The 18217-nt window shown below is 39.0% G+C and overlaps 1 protein-coding gene across 9 annotated transcripts in view; it reads right to left on the bottom strand.

The window, feature by feature from the left end:
• osbpl6 (oxysterol binding protein like 6) overlaps positions 1-18217 on the bottom strand; it is a 139163-nt gene that overhangs the window by 43096 nt on the left and 77850 nt on the right. For 5 of the 9 annotated variants that reach the window (XR_010002346.1, XM_003225691.4, XM_008118209.3 and 2 more), the window contains 6 exons: positions 17569-17682; positions 16991-17161; positions 15906-16047; positions 13329-13432; positions 11732-11818; positions 5231-5305 (listed from right to left, as the gene is read on the bottom strand). Coding sequence is in view for 8 of the 9 variants with exons in the window: in XM_003225691.4 (XP_003225739.2) it covers positions 5231-5305; positions 11732-11818; positions 13329-13432; positions 15906-16047; positions 16991-17161; positions 17569-17682 (693 nt within the window). In the remaining variant the exon portion in view is untranslated. The remainder of the gene's footprint in view (positions 1-5230; positions 5306-11731; positions 11819-13328; positions 13433-15905; positions 16048-16990; positions 17162-17568; positions 17683-18217) is intronic. The other 4 variants (XM_008118212.3, XM_008118215.3, XM_062969130.1 and 1 more) reach the window with 2 other exon arrangements.

The following is an 18217-nucleotide window of genomic DNA, read 5'->3' as shown; positions in this document are numbered from 1 at the left end:
CTTTTTACCTGTGAACAACTCTTCCCAACCACAAATAAGTATTTTGAAAACTCAGAAAATTACAAATGGATGACAATGTAGTGTGGGATTTTCAAAAAATGTCATTGTTTCTACAACAATTATTCTACAGCAATAAGCTGCCTAGGAGAACATCTTATTTTGTTCACAGTTATGAAATCAGTTTCTTTTTCTCAAACCAATTGGGATATACTCTGGACACTCATTCATATTTTCTGTATGTTGGAAACCTTACATTCATTTCTATCTTATAATTTAAAGAAGCAAGAAAATCTTCACTCTTCTACGTAGAGCAATGCAATAATGTGTGTATGTGTGCATGCGTGATACTGGCAGGGGGGATTAAATAATGATATAAATGACATAAAATACTTCCTAGAAATAGAGTGGAAAACAGAAAAGTAAACAGCGCCATTTCAGGTGAAAATTTACTTAATTTGTAGTCTGGTCTTTCAGCCTGACATGAAAAATGTGTTAATGCCAAACATATCTCCATATAAAATTATAGCTAACATATAGCTAAAAAAAATATGAACGGATTTATGAAACCACTGGATATTGATATTACATTGAACCAGTACATCTATAAATCATATACTGTGAAACTACAGAGATTCTTTTGATGCCATCTTTCAATTTAGAAAGACAGTTTAAGGTAGTGTACAAAACTAGGCTATTTCTTGAATAGTGCCTCCAAAAAACACAAATTCACTGTGCCGTCTCCATTTTTCATTCCCTTCTAAAGTGAGTTTCCATATACATATGTGCTTATGTATGCAAATTCTATATGCAGTGAATATGTGCAACTTTAAGAAGTAGACATGACAGAGGTTGAGCATCCAATATCCGGAATTCCAAAATCCAAAATGGTCCACATTTGTGGCTGAGAAACCTTTGTTTTCTGCAGGTTTGATATTCACAAACTTTCTTTTCTGCCCCAAAATATGAAAAACACTGTATATAAAATTACCTTGTATAAGGTCTATATGAGACATAAATAATTTTTGTGTTTAGGCTTAGGGCCTATCTCCAAGAGAGCTCATTACATAAATAATGGGTATTAAAAATGAAAAAGAACCCTGAATTATAGAACACTTTTGGCCTTAGGAATTTCTAATAAGGGATACTCAACCCCCCCCCCCCCCCACACACACACACACATTTCTACAGTTCTTGTGTTATTAAACTATCACTATTATATGATATAAAGACATGCAAGGCAAAATGCACACAACCTTGGGTGAGATCTGCAGCCCAATATTCAAGCATTCCTTAATATAACCATAACTTAATTCAGCATTGTACCACCAAATGAAATGCTAAATTGTTTTGTTATCTAAATAACATACATAGCTCAAAACTATCACAAAATATATTCCATGCTTTTGAAATATTCTGAGCAGCATCAGCATAAAAAGTCATATTACTTTGCATTGAAACAATTTATGGAGTTATTTTTTTATAACCAGTGACTAAATGTCTTACTAGATAAGTTTTCTCCACTGTTGTCAAGGACTAGACTCCCACAGTATACAACTAAAACAAATCTTATTCCACAGTATTTTCTCTTATATGACTCTCTAGATGTCTCAACTGTCACTTACATTTCATACATTTATTTCTATTCAGAGGCTGACAGCATGTCTGCATCCAAACTACACTTGAACTACAAAAGGAGTGTATTTTCCTTGTTTAAAGAATGAAACCAGAGAATCTCTCCAAAGGGGACTTCTAGTATTATCCCTAAATGCACATAGTGGGCAGTGGATACTTCATGTTGTAGAAGCAGAGGTCCACTTGTGAAACAAACATTCCTCTTTTCCCAACTCCAGTCACTACCCTTACATGGCCCAAAGCTGCTCTGGAGACAAGCCATCTATGTAGGCAAGGAGAGGTTGTTGCTTCGAAGACCGGATCTTGGTTAAGCTCCCGATCATTAATAGCCTAGACTGCTGCCAACCTAAGCAGCTCGAAAACAGCAGTGTCTGTAAGTAGAGAATTCTAGGTACCGCTTAATGCGGAGAGGCTAATTTAACTTAATTTAATTACACCAAAAAACTGCCAGTGGTGTGCGAAGAACATGAGGAAGTACTACCATCAAAAAGGACTCAGCGTCACAGTGGATGATGAAGTGGCAGCTCCCCCTGTGGCCGGAATCGAGCATACCTTCATGAAGCCGGAAGCTGGATAATATTAAATATAGCCTCTACTGTCTGTCTATATTTGTGGTATGTCTGATAATGGCATTGAATCCTGTTCTGTCCTGTCCTGTCTGTCCAAACGGCATTGAATGTTTGTCGTGTATGTGTATCCTGAGTCCCCGTGGGGAGATAGGGCGGAGAATAAATAAAGTGTTGTTGTTATTGTTATTATTATTATCATTTGTTTTTTACTTTTTGATATTTGGGTTTTTCTTACTTTTAAAAAGTTAAACATTAAATAATTAAGATTTTCTTAAAGTCTTAAAAGTAGACTAATATGCAGATTACATATAGATTCTTTGTCTCCGAATGTTTCGCATATTTCTACATACAATCTCATTACCAATTATAGATTTTAATACAGAAGGAACATGTCAACAGGAAAGTATTCACTCAATCATTTCCCGGTGGAAATGTCAAGACTTGTCGATTTCTAATGATAAGAGGCTAGACAAGACAAAATATCTGTATAGCATCTAGAAATTTGACCAAATATCTGGACTGAAGGTACAGCTAAGTTAAAAGGGATCTTCAGCAATCTAAATTATTTATAGCAACTGTGTATCAAAATAGAAGCCATTTATTAAAAAAATATATAAACCAATTTTGCGAAGAACTGGGTGAAAAGTATATAGGAACAAGGTACATGGAAAGTATATAGTATTGTATGTTCAGATGAGGGGATAAAGCCCTAACACTCAATGGGACTTTCAGTTACACTGAGTGTAACTGAAATATACCAGTATGGGATATCCACTAATGCATTTGCATTAGTGGAATAGGGAGGGTAATGATCTCTCTTCCCAAATACAGGCCTCTTGGACCCCCCACAATCTGTTTGAGATGGCAGAGAACGTATTTTCAGGTTATGCTGGGGGCTGAAAAGGGGAAGGAGAAAAAATATGATTATTTGCATTGATAGTCCAGCACTAAGGCAATACTGTGTTGAAGCCAGAATATTTATGATAGGATGCATTCAGGCACAAATGTTTTGTAAATCATGCTTACAATTTGAAGCATCTGCTTTCTGGGTTCCACTATAGGTTTGGATTAAGAATCTGGGGATCAGGGTTCGATTCCCCACTTGGTCAAGGAAACCCACTTTGGCAAGTCTCATACACAGCCACAAAAAACCCTGCCTTAGGGTCAAGTCAGAAATGACTTGAAGGCATACAACAACAATAACATTTTTATGAAATATTAAATCGTAAAAGTGTATCATAAATAAATAAAATCAATCCCTTCCTATTAATGTTAATCACCAACTATCAATACACAGATTCGCTTGAGTAGCCTATTTATTACGTCAGTGAAACATCAGAAAACCTCCTTCCTTCCAAGTTTCAGGTATTCTCATTTCCTAAACATTCACATTTACTATATCACACTTTGGAAGTCTTTTCAGCACAAGCCTACATAAGTAAGTTTTCTTTTACTGGAAGCATTTTGCTATTCATGCAAACTGTCATTCCCTGCTACTCAATACAACAAATACACACTTCTATTTAATGACAAGTTCCTGGGGGGGGGGGGAATTAAAATAAAATGTATCTGTAGTGTCAGTAATATGACTTTTTGAGACTATGGGGAAAATTATGCAATAGTATAATATAACACGATGGAATTCCATGGCGGACCTGACAACTAACTATTTCGCTTCAGCTTTCTCAAATTAGCACAGTTGCTTCATGGAATATCAGTGCAATCATTAGCATCTTTATTCAGCAATAAGGCCTTCTAAGTTCAAAAGGACTTACTTCAAAGTGAGCATTAGCACTTTGAACACATAACTACTTTCTGAGTATTTATATCACATGGTATACAAAAATATGTCGACACATGAAATTTTGATTATTTGTGGTTTGTTGTTTTCTATTTGCAATGGACCACTTTGAATATCTCCATTTTGAAAGGGGCAAGAGTTATACATTCCATCAAAATTAATAGATCATAAGAGGCTAAGGTGAATCTCTGGAATCATATATTTGGCTTTGTATGTCTGCTTTCTCCATCAAAATTCCTTTAAAAGAATATGTTTGGTTCCTCCCATGACAGATATTTTATTTCGCTTGATTATTTTCACCTCACCTTCTGCTCTGGAAGATTTTCCACAGTGGCTTTATTATACCGTAATGCTAACACAAGATTGTGTTACCTTCAGATGGTGATCAGAAGTTTCCTTCTCTTCTCAAACTTCTTCCTAGTTATCATGGCTGCTCCCATCCCCTTCCCCATTTTGAAGGTTGGAAATAGAAAGGTCAATTGCCCAGGCAGTTACATGATTGTTAGTTTTTTTAAAAATCATGGTCTAGGATAAGTAGTGAAGAATCATATAGCTGTGCCTCAAGTGAAATAATGTAGGATGGCAGCTGAATGAAGGACTATATGACTATTACAGAGGACAATGTCCAAAGAGACTAACTGAAGTTATTGTGGAATTTGAGGAGTTCCTGGAGAAAGAATTCCCCAAAGACCACATTGGGAAAAATAGTGGCAAGACCATTTTCTACTAAGATAACAAACATACTTCCATATATAACTATTATGTTTACTAATCTTAGGAGTACCACCGATACAGAAACACAGAATTTGTCTCAGAAAGTATACACAAAGCCACTCACAGGAGAAATAATTCTAAACACATACACACGTGCATGCAGTGTCCATTCCAGCTAAAACGAAGCACTTTAAGCTTAATTTGTCACAGCTTTAATCCATCCCAGCCTAGCAGTATGACTGGAAAGAGACTAAATTTGGCTAAGCTTTGCACTTCATGCTCCATCTCACATTGGCTGACCTGTACACCAATACAGGTTAGAACATTTGTGAGCACACAGTATTTTTCATTGCGTGGCTAGAGCAGGCCTTGAAACCCAATCCTTCCATGCTTCCCAAGTGTCATACAAGCACCTGCCATGCCGTTGATGTGCTTAGTATGACTAGTACAATCCACCGAATGCAATTTCCCCATCTTTAATGCTGTAGGTGCCTTAACTGTTAAGTCCACTCACTGTTGTAGCCACTGCTGCCGCCAGTCTCTGTCGGCGCCGTGCAGAACTGAACTGGCTTTTCAGCGTTGTCCCTTCCTGACAGTGAACCGGAAAAAGAGCAGGGAGGCAAAAGGAGGGGGGAAAATGGTGGGATGCAGGAAGATGAGACAGTCAGAGAAGGGTAGGGTTGTCATGTGTCCCTCAATATAGGTGATGTCCCTTATCTGACGATTGCTAAGCTTATTCATTATTATAAAGACCATCCCTTATCTGAGGGTAAGAAAACTTTTTCGTTTGCACACTGTTGGCCTTCCACATTTGTGGGTTTGATTAAAAAAAATTCTTTAGGAATCTCGACATCTTCTAATACAATTATATGGTCAGTTCCCAGCACAGGTTGATTATGGAGTCAGACTAGAGCAGTGGTTCTCAACTTGTGGGTTCCCAGGTGTTTTGGTCTACAACTCCCAGAAATCCCAGCCAGTTTACCAGCTGCTAGGTTTTCTGGGAGTTGAAGGCCAAAACATTTGGGGACCCACAGGTTGAGAACTACTGGACTAGATCTAGACATTCCTAGAAAGATGTTTCTTCTGGTTTAAAAGAAAGCAGTTTTTAAATTCACATTTTTTCACTTTCATGGGGGTCCTGCACCCAAACCTCAGCAAATGTAGAGAGGTAACGGAACAAAAAATAAACAAATCATATGATTTTTAGTGTGGATTCCTCGTAAAGACAGAAACATTTCCATCATGTAATTCATGAACGAGGACAGTATATTAATTCTAGAGAAAAAAAACACACGGCCAATTTAACTGAAATCAATTATTTCATCTGGTATGTAGGTAGAGCATAAACTTGATAATAGCTACAGTACTTCCTCATTGTCATCTCTGCAAGTCAGGAATTTTGACTTTTATTGCTATTTTGAAAACCTTGCAATGCTAGAAAAGGGGGGATAGATTCCTAACATAATTTTACTTCCACAAAAAAGGCAATTTCCATAATACATGTGAATTGACTCGAAGTGTGATGCAACAAACATGAGTGATCTGAATTATTTGATCGCTCCTCAGTGTGCTCTCATCCTAGCTTGACAATTCTTTTTGATTTCAGTTTTTCCATGTCCAAAGAATCTGGCAGTAGTCCTAATTCTCAGGATTAAATAGCCTTCAAGGATGAGATAATGTTCTCATTCAGTATGTTAAAAATATTTGCTATAGGATTTTCTCAATGGTATCCAAATAAGAGGTGCTGTCGGTTATATTTAGAGGAAGGAACTGGCAAATGTGGGATTCCTTGCCTAAGACAATCATACAAAATTCATGGAATCATTGTAAGTTGACTGATGACTTGAAGGTATACTCATACACACACACATCTAAATGTAAAGGACAACTGTATGATATTCATCATGCCAAGGGAAACAAAGGCTATGGGATGAAAAGACAAATAAAATCCAGATGTTGGAAATAACTTGTTTACCTCATTCATTGTTGTAGAATTTACCTAGAATGTGGCTCTCAGTTATGGCTTTAAGCCAGTTATAGGAACTATGTGCAGGTATAGTTTGATAGTGCTTATTTCTCTGTATAAAGCTGTATAAAGCTTTATGTGATACCAAATTATATTCTAGTTTATAAAGGCACAAATTTAATATACATAGATTACCTACTTATTACATTCAAGTATTTACATATTTATGGTCTTGTTCAATTCCCCCATTATTTTCCATTCAAATATATTATGTATCACTTCCAACACAACAAAAACTGCAGACAAACTCTTAACATATAGTGTCCAAAAAGAGTAGCTGATGACAGCCCTTCATTGTACAATGTAAAATCTAGAATACCACTCAAAAGGAACCAGGAAAGGACTCACAAAATTGCAGTCAATATATTCCTTCATTTTCTTGAGAACAATCACACAACCACAGACCATTGGTAAGGAGAGGCAAAGCATGCACTTCTGCCATTGGGCACTGAAACCTTTGAGCTGAGTCAGACATCCTTCACAGTCCAGGAAAAGGGAATCTTATATTTGACTCCTATATTTGAGGAGATGATGGTTTGAATCCCTAGTCAGCCATTGAAACTCACTTAGACAAGGCTCCCTCTCTCTGTCTCAAAGGAAAGCAACAGCAAAACAACTCTCAATAAATTTTGCCACAAAAGCTGTAAGGATCACCATAAGTTAGATTTCATTATAAGTCAGACAAGATCAAAAGAGACCCTCCAGACACACTCCTGCTTCTTATACCAGACTGAGAAAATCAACTAGGTCCTCAGTTGAAAACAAGAACTCTTTGTGAACAACAGACAAATAGAAATCTGTTTTTTGCATGTGCCAAAACTACTAAAATGACGAAGTATGCACAATGCATTCTACAGGATGCACAATGTGGTATAGTATTTCAAACTGTTCTCTGAAATGAATTTCCATCAACAAACAAATTCTTTCCACCTTTAGTAAGGCAAATATTTTCCCCTGACATTAAGTCTAGTCATGTCCAACTGTGGCGGTTGGTTGTCATCTAAGCTAAAGAGCCAGAGTTGTCTGTAGACGCCTCCAAGGTCATGTGGCCGGCATGACTGCATGGAGTGCTGTTACCTTCCCACTGGAGTGGTGCCTATTGATCTACTCACATTTGCATGTTTTCAAACTGCTAGGTTGGCAGAAGCTGGGGCTAACAACAGGAGCTCACCCAGTTTCCCAGATTCGAACTGCCAGTCTTTCGATAAGCAAGTTCAGCAGCTCAGCGGTTTAATCTGCTGTGCTACCAAGGGGCTCCATATCTTTCTACCTTTAATTCAGATTAAAAAATATGCATACTTTGACATACCAGCATAGGTATTTTTGTAGAGACAGTAAAGTCAACAGTGGAGAGCAGAGTCTGAGTGTAAATCTAAATTGGCCAAGATATGTAAGACCAGCAGAAGTGATGATGAATTCAAATCCTTTGCAGCCTAAGAGGGCTGGAAATGACTTGGGACAACTGTCAACTTGGTGTTAATTTCTAATAAACAGTGCTATTGTGTCCTAGAGAATCATAGAATCATAGAATAGTAGAGTTGGAAGAGACCTCATGGGCCATCCAGTCCAACCCCCTGCCAAGAAGCAGGAAATCGCATTCAAAGCACCCCCGACAGATGGCCATCCAGCCTCTGCTTAAAAGCCTCCAAGGAAGGAGCCTCCACCACAGTCCGGGGGAGAGAGTTCCACTGTCGAACAGCCCTCACAGTGAGGAAGTTCTTCCTGATGTTCAGGTGGAATCTCCTTTCCTGTAGTTTGAAGCCATTGTTCCGTGTCCTAGTCTGCAGGGCAGCAGAAAACAAGCTTGCTCCCTCCTCCCTATGACTTCCCTTCACGTATTTGTACATGGCTATCATGTCTCCTCTCAGCCTTCTCTTCTGCAGGCTAAACATGCCAAGCTCTTTAAGCCGCTCCTCATAGGGCTTGTTCTCCAGACCCTTAATCATTTTAGTCGCCCTCCTCTGGACGCTTTCCAGCTTGTCAACATCTCCCTTCAACTGTGGTGCCCAAAATTGGACACAGTATTCCAGTTGTGGTCTGACCAAGGCAGAATAGAGGGGGAGCAGGACTTCCCTGGATCTAGACGCTATTCCCCTATTGATGCAGGCCAGAATCCCGTTGTCTTTTTTAGCTGCTGCATCACATTGTTGGAAAGATTGGATCTGATATAACATCACTCCATCTTCAACCTATCACATCTCTACCCCACTTCCATATATTTTTCAGTTCTTCTGCTGGCATGTCTTAGTCAGCTTCAGTGACAGACTCCTACACTGGGTGTTCAGGCTATTCACTTCCACCTTCTCCTATGACATGTATTTCATCTGCCAGCTACTAGAACAATAGAGTGAAAGAAGAGAAGAAGACGAGAAACAGCCTGCATCCTGTCTTCTCAGAAAACAGATATTAATAGTGATGTGACAGAACAAATTTTCATGTGTACACATATAAGACATAGCAAAAAACAAGCACAAAGATTGCTTGAAGGTGCCACTCACTCTTGAATTTGAAAAAAATATTTGAAAATATAATTTTCTTTAAAACACTATTTTTAATTTTGAAAGCTTATACATACATATACATATTATTATTATTTCTCACAACCCTACCAACATTTATCTTCTTTTGTTTCTTTTGTTCACCTTGCCACTAATAGTTCTGTCTTGTGAATTATCAGAAGATCAAAGCTGATCTGTTCCAAATGAGCATGTATGCACCAACCAATCCCACCTCCAAACTCTTTAGGAAGCTGCCAGGAAATTGAGTTGTCATTAAGCTTGGGAATGAGAAAGGAACATCAACTGGCAACACAGAGCACAGCTTTCCATTCTTTTTCTGTCTCTACCAGAGAGACAGTAAAACCTCTTATTCTCACTAGAGGAAAGAGACAAAGGCTGAGAGAAAGACAAGCCACAAAGGGCTCCATTGTATTCATCCAACTGGGGGAAATCCTGTCTATATACATAAAAAAGGACATAGGAAGGACAGAAAGAAAGACAGCAATTAGTGTAGAGTCCCGCTTATCCGACTTCCGTTCATCCGACACACCGTATTATCCGACGCCTGGGGCTGCCCTCCCTCGCTTGCTCACTTCCCCGCCCTCCCGAGCTGGGTCCTGGTTCTGCACGAGTGAGGGAGGGCGGGTGACAAAGGCAGCAGCAGTGGCAGAAGCAGGCCATTTTCCCTTGCTCGCTCGCTCACTCACCAGGCCGGGTCCTGGTTCTGCCGCCAATACCGCTATCGCTGCCAGAACCCATCCCAGTGAGTGAGCAAGGGAGGGAGGGCCTTTGCCACTCTCCCTCGCTCACCTGCCCTTGTTTGCTCGCTCACTCACTCATTCACCGGGCTGGGTCCTGGTTCTGGCGTTGCTGCCAGGACCTGGCTGGTGAGTGAGCCAGAGAGCGAGCGAGTGAGGGCGGGTGGCAAAGGCATAGTGGCAGCAGAATCTTCCTCCTCCTCTTCGTCAATGGCCAGCCTGCCAAGGAGGAGGAGGACCGCTAGCAACAGCAGCATGGGCAGCATGCAAGTATCGCTTGGGGGCTGCATTGCCCCCGCTGCTTGTCCTCTTCTTCCTCCTCCTCTTCCTTAATGCCAGCCTGCCAAGGAGGAGGAGGAGGAGGATCACCAGCAACAGCGGAAGAGATTCCTTCTTCTGCCACCCTCCCTATTATCCCACAGTTTCGCTTATCTGACATTCTGACCGCCCGTTTAGATCGGATAACCGAGACTCTACTGTATTTGTACCTGGTAGAAATAGTCTATTGTAATTCCTGTCTTGAGAAAGAAGAAAGAGAGACGTGGAAGAGGGAGAGAAAGAGAGAGAGAACAGGACCTTTTTGGATCATAAACCTTCCTTTCAAATCTTATGAACCATGGCCTCCATCCATGATATAAATTTCCCTATTTGTTAAATGGGGGACATTCCTACAAGCAATTCTGGGAATATTTCTTTCCCCCTCTATGAGATTCAGGGAGGAAATCAGTGTCAGGTGAGAAGGCAGGCAGTGAATATCAGGAAAGAGGAAAAAAGAAAAACTGTCCGACACATTTCTTCCAAAATTAACACAAATCTTATAGCATTGCCTCACATAAGAGCTAGCCCTAGAGGGAGTTTTTGCTTGCCCTAAATGTCCAGACAAGTAGCTATTTTCAACCCTGCAATATTTTCTATCCATGGGGAACCCATTTGAAAGTGGTATCACATTCTGGAACCCACAAGATTAAGGCCCCTTCTACACTGCCATATAATCCAGATTACCAAATCAGATAATCCAGATTATCAAAGCAGATAATTCAGATTATATGTCTTGAACTGGATTATATGAGTCTACACTGCCATATGCTCCAGTTTAAAGCAGATAATCTGGATTTTATATGGAAGTGGAGAAGAGGCCTCAGATCTCTGATGAGAAGTTTGGATATGGCTCCTCCAAACATGTTCATATAGCAAAACAGAAACATATGCTGATCAAACATTATATGGTACACAGAATAAAATCAGGACATCTTTGTTAATGATAACATAATATCTGGGATTCAATAACTCTGTAACTAAACATGTAACTAAAAGTGATTTTTAAAAACTTTTCATTTCTTTACCTTCTCCCATTCCACTGCATATTATCTGGCAAACCATTATAAAGCTGAGAAAACTTTTAAAAGCAGATTGTAGGATGTTGTGAAGGTGGAAAAAATCAAACATCAGACTGAACAAGGAGAGTTCAGAAACTGTAGCTGATTGGATCCCGTCTAGTAACTTGCTTTATGTTTTAACAAATGTTTTCTGTCTTTCTTCTCTAAATTTTCATATTAAGAGAACAAAGAAAAAGACTAAAGAACCCTGATCTTCCAATTTTTAAAAAGCTTTCAAGAACAAAAGAGAAAGACCTGAACATTATTATTTTTTTCTGTTCTTGCTTTTATGTAACAGGGGGAAAGAATGTTTACCTAAAATTGTGATGAAAGAAAAAAATAACATGAACTCAATACCTGGAGCTGTATTTTAGCATCTTTGCTGACACTTTTTGTTCTCCATCTTCTCGTGACACGCTTGTCTTTCTTATCTACACAGTTAGCCTACATAATAAAATAGTTAGAAGGCAACAAAAGCACTACATTAAAGCTCACAAAGTGGACACAGACAATATTGCAAAAAAAATTAGTAGGTCAGAGTGTTAGAATAAGTTCTCTGCAAACAGAAACATGATAAGAATGTTAAATCTAGGCTCTACAAGCAAAACAAACAACAAGCTGACTGAAGAGCAATAAAAGAACAAAAACTCTGAAAACAATTGTAAAGCCAGTTATCTTTGATGCAGGTTTTATGTTAATCTAAAATTCACTGCAAAAAGATATTTGTCCTTACTTCTATGTGACATTCCAACTCCCTAGCAAAACAACAACAAAGAACAATTGAATATTAAATGGATGGAATAAAGGATTCCATAATCACACAATCTATATTTCTACAAATTAGGCAAGTGTTTCTAAATTTGTATTGGATGGGATTATTTATAGTTTTCCTGGAGCCTGCATGTGAGAGCATCACATTAAGCATTTATGACAAGCAGGAGTGGCTCAGCAAGCTGCATTTCACTGGAAACAGTGCAGTCATCATTAGACTTGTGCAATATGGGTAAACTGCAATCCGTTTCGGTGTCCTGGATTTCGGTGGGGATTCTGATCCATTTTCGGAAGACTCCCGGATTCAAGAGGAGAGAAATTCGTTTTTGATCAGGGGAGCTGAAAGATTTGTTTTCTATCTGGCCCACTATGGGGGGGGGGGACACTTCCCAGGCTCCCCTTCCCATCGTTTTAGACATTGTTTGTCCTTATATCCTTCATTAAGACATGGATTAAAAGCATCAGAGTTAAGATACCACACTTTCTGTGATCCTTTCCCTTCTGTCTGTAAAAGAGACCAGGTTTAATGCTTAGCTAAAGCTGTTTCTACTCTAGAGGAGATAGCCACTTATGGCACTCTCTCTCCCTCCCTTCAGAGCACACAGCTTTCCAAGGCATTTTAAGGAGGCTTGAATCCCCACTTCCTATGGCAGGGAAGGAAGAGCGATCAGTGTGGAGCTATCCTATGCTGGGCTTCCTTCAGTTTCCGATTTCCACTGTTCTGCTGTGGCCAAAAAAACATAGAGGCTGAGCCCTTGCCGTTACAACCAACCGAACAAATCAGATTAGCCGAAAGGAATTGGTCCCTCCGAATCCATGCACAAGCCTAGTCATAATGACTCGGCTCCCAGCTCTCTGGAGTACCTCTCATCTGAACAAGTCAGAACCACAAGGCACAGTCTATATCTTTGAGGAGAGACATCTAGTTACACTAGTAACTATTAGGTACTTTTCAGCCGCATGCTTAATTCACAATAAACCAAGTTTCCCTAAAACCCTAGCTTTTCCTGATATATAAACTAGATCATTAAATTATTCACCTTGTTGGGTCTCCTTTTAGTGACCTGAGAATTTCTAAAGTTGACAGGGCTATAGTGCATAGTGGCGTTTCATATCCATTGATAAATACATCAGATGTTTCGAATTTAAATAATATTATTTCATTTTAACAAAATATGTTTACCTGCATATCAGTGAAGTTTGGAGCTGACTGAGTTCTCTGAAGTATTTCTAAGTTTTGAAGGATTTTACTGAGTTCCACAAGGTTTGACTGGCAGTGTGCAAGATCTGGATTTCCAAAAGAGAAAAAACGGGGAGGGGGAAGAGAGGAATATATTTTTATCTTGCTCAAGATTGTGGTCCCATCTCACACTGCTATATTATGAAGTTTCATAATGCAGTTTAACTGCATGATATGATGCTACACTGCCGTATAATGCAATTCAATGCAGTCAAACTGCATAATGAAACTGTATTTCATGGCAGTGTAGATGTGGCCTTGGATGGGGTCACATCACCAGTACAGCAGCACTATCATACTGATTCATAAAGCAAATGTAAAATATTATAGTAACACTTGTTAGAAGCATAAAGAACCTTTCCCATCTTTGCTTCCTTAATGAATTTTCTGTGTTAAGAATATAAAGGAGCAAACCAGTGGGAAAACATAGCAGAATAACAAATGGAAGCCATTGATATTGCATTAAATGAGATTGATTGATTTCAGAACAAAAGTATTCTCTGGAATCACCTAGATCAGTGGTTCTCAACCTGTGGGTCCCCCGATGTTTTGGCCTTCAACTCCCAGAAATCCTAACAGCTGGTAAACTGGCTAGGATTTCTGGGAGGTGTAGGCCAAAACACCTTGGGACTCACAGGTGGAGAACAACTGTCCTAAATGGAGCTTCTATTCTTCTGCTCTCTTTAATCAATAACAAATTAAAAAATGAAGGGCCGCTTCCTTTGGTGTGTTTGGAAGATTTGTTGTTTTAATTACATACACCAATGGTTCCCAACCTTTTTTTGACCAGGGACCACCACTTTGATTTTTTTGTTGTTAGCAGGGACCACAAAGTTCAAAAATAATAAACTGTGTAAATCTAAAAATAAACTTTAAGCAAAACTTTTAACATATTCGTTAAACTTAATAGTAACATGAATTAAGAGTACTATTATAATATAAAAAAGAACATTTTTAATAGAAAATTAAATTCAGCTTGCATCGATGTGATTTTTGAGCTCGCATCTTTTTTACAAGTTGGATAACCCTGGGGCTAATATTATTGCTCAAAGTTATCTGCATGTCATCACTTACTTTCAATCGATTCCTGGACTTGTTTTTAATTACAGTAGAGTCTCACTTATCCAACACTCGCTTATCCAACGTTCTGGATTATCCAACACATTTTTGTAGTCAATGTTTTCAATACATCGTGATATTTTGGTGCTAAATTCGTAAATACAGTAATTACTACATAGCATTACTGCATTTTGAACTACTTTTTCTGTCAAATTTGTTGTATAACATGATGTTTTGGTGCTTAATTTGAAAATCATAACCTAATCTGATGTTTAATAGGCTTTTCCTTAATCCCTCCTTATTATCCAACATATTCGCTTATCCAACGTTCTGCCGGCCCGTTTATGTTGGATAAGTGAGACTCTACTGTACCAGCAAAGGAGAAAACCCTTGTTCGCATAAATAAGTTGTGGAGAAGAGTATAAGATAAGGCAATTCCTCAAATTTTAGTATTAAAATTATTTTTTACACCAAAACTCCTCAAGAGAATCAGATTCAAATGCATCCTTGCAGATTATATCATTTTGAAATTCAATGAGCTCTTCCTGGATTTCTTCTGCAACCTTTCCATTTTCAATCATCATTTAAAAAGTCAAAAATTAATATGAATATTGAGGACTCACAGTCAGTAAAACTACTAGAGCCGCTGAGTCGCTAAACAGCAAAACAGAATCACTGACACGGCTGAGCAAGACAAAAAAAATGTGCGCAATTGACTGATGCTGGGTAGCGTGTGTGCGTGAACTTTATCATTTGCCCTCCCCCCCCAGCCTCCCGCATTCGCCGACGTCCTACTCGCCAGCACCACCCGCGTAGCAATGGATTCATTAAAATTTAAATTTCAAATTTAAGTTTCAAATTTAAAATGTTTTGCAGACCATATTTTAGTTCTTGCAGACCACTGGTGATACGCGGAACCCACTGATATACACAGTACATACACAGTCCTAACATCTATATGTCTGAAGATTTAATCTTAAAGAGTGCAAAAAAGCAACAAAATCAAATTCTCTATAAACGGGGAAAGCTCATAAAGGTATTACCCTGGAATATGATTTTTCAAAAAATATATGTAGGTTGAGCCTAGAATTGTGGACAGGGAAAATAACTAACACATAGGAAACTGTTTAAGAATGAAGAAGTCAGTGAAAAGAAGAAATACATTTCTCCTAAGAAAGAGGTTTGAATAGTCATTGGAAATCTATCAAGGGGTAGCCATAACACAAAATCCAGAATCCACAAACCAGCAATGAATTTATCGGACTAACTAAAGATGTACAAAATACATTAGACAACTTTTGAAGCTCCACGTGTTTTTACGATAAAACCAATTAGGAAATGATATTTATAACCCAGGAACAAAAATCGTGTTATTACACTCTATGAATGCCTCTATCATTAACCATAACCATTCATTAGCAAAGTCCCTGATAATGAATTAAAGAGAAGGCTGACACTGACCTTCTGAACATCTATCCATCTCTTCTGAGTCTTGCAACCAAGCAACTACTTTACTTTGGCCAGTGGTACATGTTGCAGGTAATGGAGACAGGCTGTTACTGCAAGGGATAGGTGGCTGCCATGGGAAGTTATTCTGTGATACCTACGGGGGGGGAAAGCAATACAGAAAATTGCAACACTGAATGATAAATACAAAAAACTATAATACCGAATACTAAATATTAATAACACAGTCAGTGACAAAAACTAAACAAGGGATACATTTTACCCCTTAATGATATTAAAAGCATATAGAAATTTGGCACTTTAGCATAGTAAAGGTAAAGGTTTTCCTCTGACATTAAGACATCCGACTCTGGGGGGTTGTGCGCATCTCCATTTCTAGGCCGAAGAGCCGGCGTGGTCTGTAGATACCTCCAAGGTCATGTGGCCGGCATGACTGCATGGAGCACCATTACCTTCCCGCCGAAGCGGTACCTATGGATCTACTCACATTTGCATGCTTTCAAACTGTTAAATTGGTAGAAGCTGGGGCTAACAGTGGGAGCTCACTACACTCCCCAGATTCAAACTTTAGCATAAATGATTTTAAAAACCTCCAAACCTACAAAACCAGATAATTCAATAGTACAGGTTTTCATGAATGCCTTGTCCTCTTCTCTGACTTAGGCCACTTCTGCACTGCCATATAAAATCCAGATTATCTGCTTTGAACTGGATTATATGACAGTGTAGACTCATATAATCCAGTTCAAATAAGATAATGTGGATTATCTGCTTTGATCATCTGGATTGTATGGCAGTGTAGAAGAGGCCTTAATATGGCCTATAGGTAAAGGTAAAGGTTTCCCCTGACGTTAAGTCCAGTAGTGACCAACTCTGTGGGTTGGTGAAAATCTCCATTTCTAAGCCAAAGAGCTGGCATTGTCCATAGACATCTCCAGGTCATGTGGCCAGTATGACTACATGGAGCGCCGTTAACATCACCTAAATCCTGAGAAAAAAAAACCCAGACAGGAAATGTGGTACAATAACCAAATATGAACTCCAAAATGGAGTTCTTCCAGATCAAAGTGACCCTATACCTTAGCTTCTAGCATGGCAACATTAGCAGCTGGTGAAGACTCGGTGGTTGAAGTTGAAGGGAATATGTGGAAGCTGGCATCTCGTGGTGATCGTACAATCTCATTCTGACGGTATAATCGGTGGTGGCGCAGCCTTGATACCCAAGCATCAAATGAATCCTGGGATTTCACCTGGTAAAAGGAAGGATGGGAGTAGAAGTTGAGTCATGGAATATTGCTCCCATCGGGTTAATGTGATTCTGCACGTGTGAAAAATAACACTGGCCAACACACATTTTGATGGGTCAAATGTTAGACCTGTTTCTGAGTATATTCGACCTGCTGATTCCAAAAATGGCACCAGTTTCCTTCTATCTGCTCTAGTTTTTGAGACACAGAACATATGCCATGCACCACTCACCATCTGCTTGCCCAAAGAAAACAATAACTATTATCTAAGAAACTAGAGATGATATAATCTATTCAATGCCAGTTTCTGAATCAGTCCTCCAAAGAATTCCAGGAACATGTCTAAAAACCAAAACACCAGGGATTTGTTTTTTTCTTGGTTTGGCTGTGGAATTAATGGCAAAACTCACTTTCAAGTGGTAGATGTGCTCTTCAGTGTCAAGATCTATCCTACGAGCTTTCTTTTTAATTGACATAACTGATAAACCAACGTCGATGCTTCCATGGACCTTCCCTTTCTGAGTCTGAAAGAGCAAGGGAAAACATTATCAACCACATTGAAAAGAAAAAGATTAACTAGTATGCTATTCAGTAGTTAAAGGTAAAGGTTTCCCCTGATATTAAGTCTAGTCGCGTCTGACTCTGGGGTTGGTGCTCATCACTATTTCTAAGCCTAAGAGCCGGCGTTGTCCGTAGACACCACCAAGGTCATGTGACCGCTATGACTGCATTGAGCACCGTTACCTTCCCGCCGGAGCAGTACCTATTGATCTAATCATATCTGCATGATTTCGAAAAGCTAGGTTGGCAGAAGCTGGGGCTGACAGCTAGTCTCCCCACCCATGAAGATGATAGAAATTGTGCCTGGTTGCCAGTTGATATTATTAACCATTGCTATAATATCCCTGTTTTATACTGTATTGCTGTTTTTATCAATTTTTATACTGTGAATTGTGTATTATGTATTTTTTGTTTATTCTATTTTAATTGTGTTGTCGGGCTTCGCCCCATGTAAGCCGCCCCAAGTCCCTGCGGGGAGATGGTGGCAGGATATAAAAA

The sequence above is a fragment of the Anolis carolinensis genome, chromosome 1 (assembly GCF_035594765.1).
Source record: "Anolis carolinensis isolate JA03-04 chromosome 1, rAnoCar3.1.pri, whole genome shotgun sequence".
NCBI classification, from domain to species: domain Eukaryota; kingdom Metazoa; phylum Chordata; class Lepidosauria; order Squamata; family Dactyloidae; genus Anolis; species Anolis carolinensis.
This window is presented reverse-complemented; position numbering and strand designations above follow the sequence as displayed.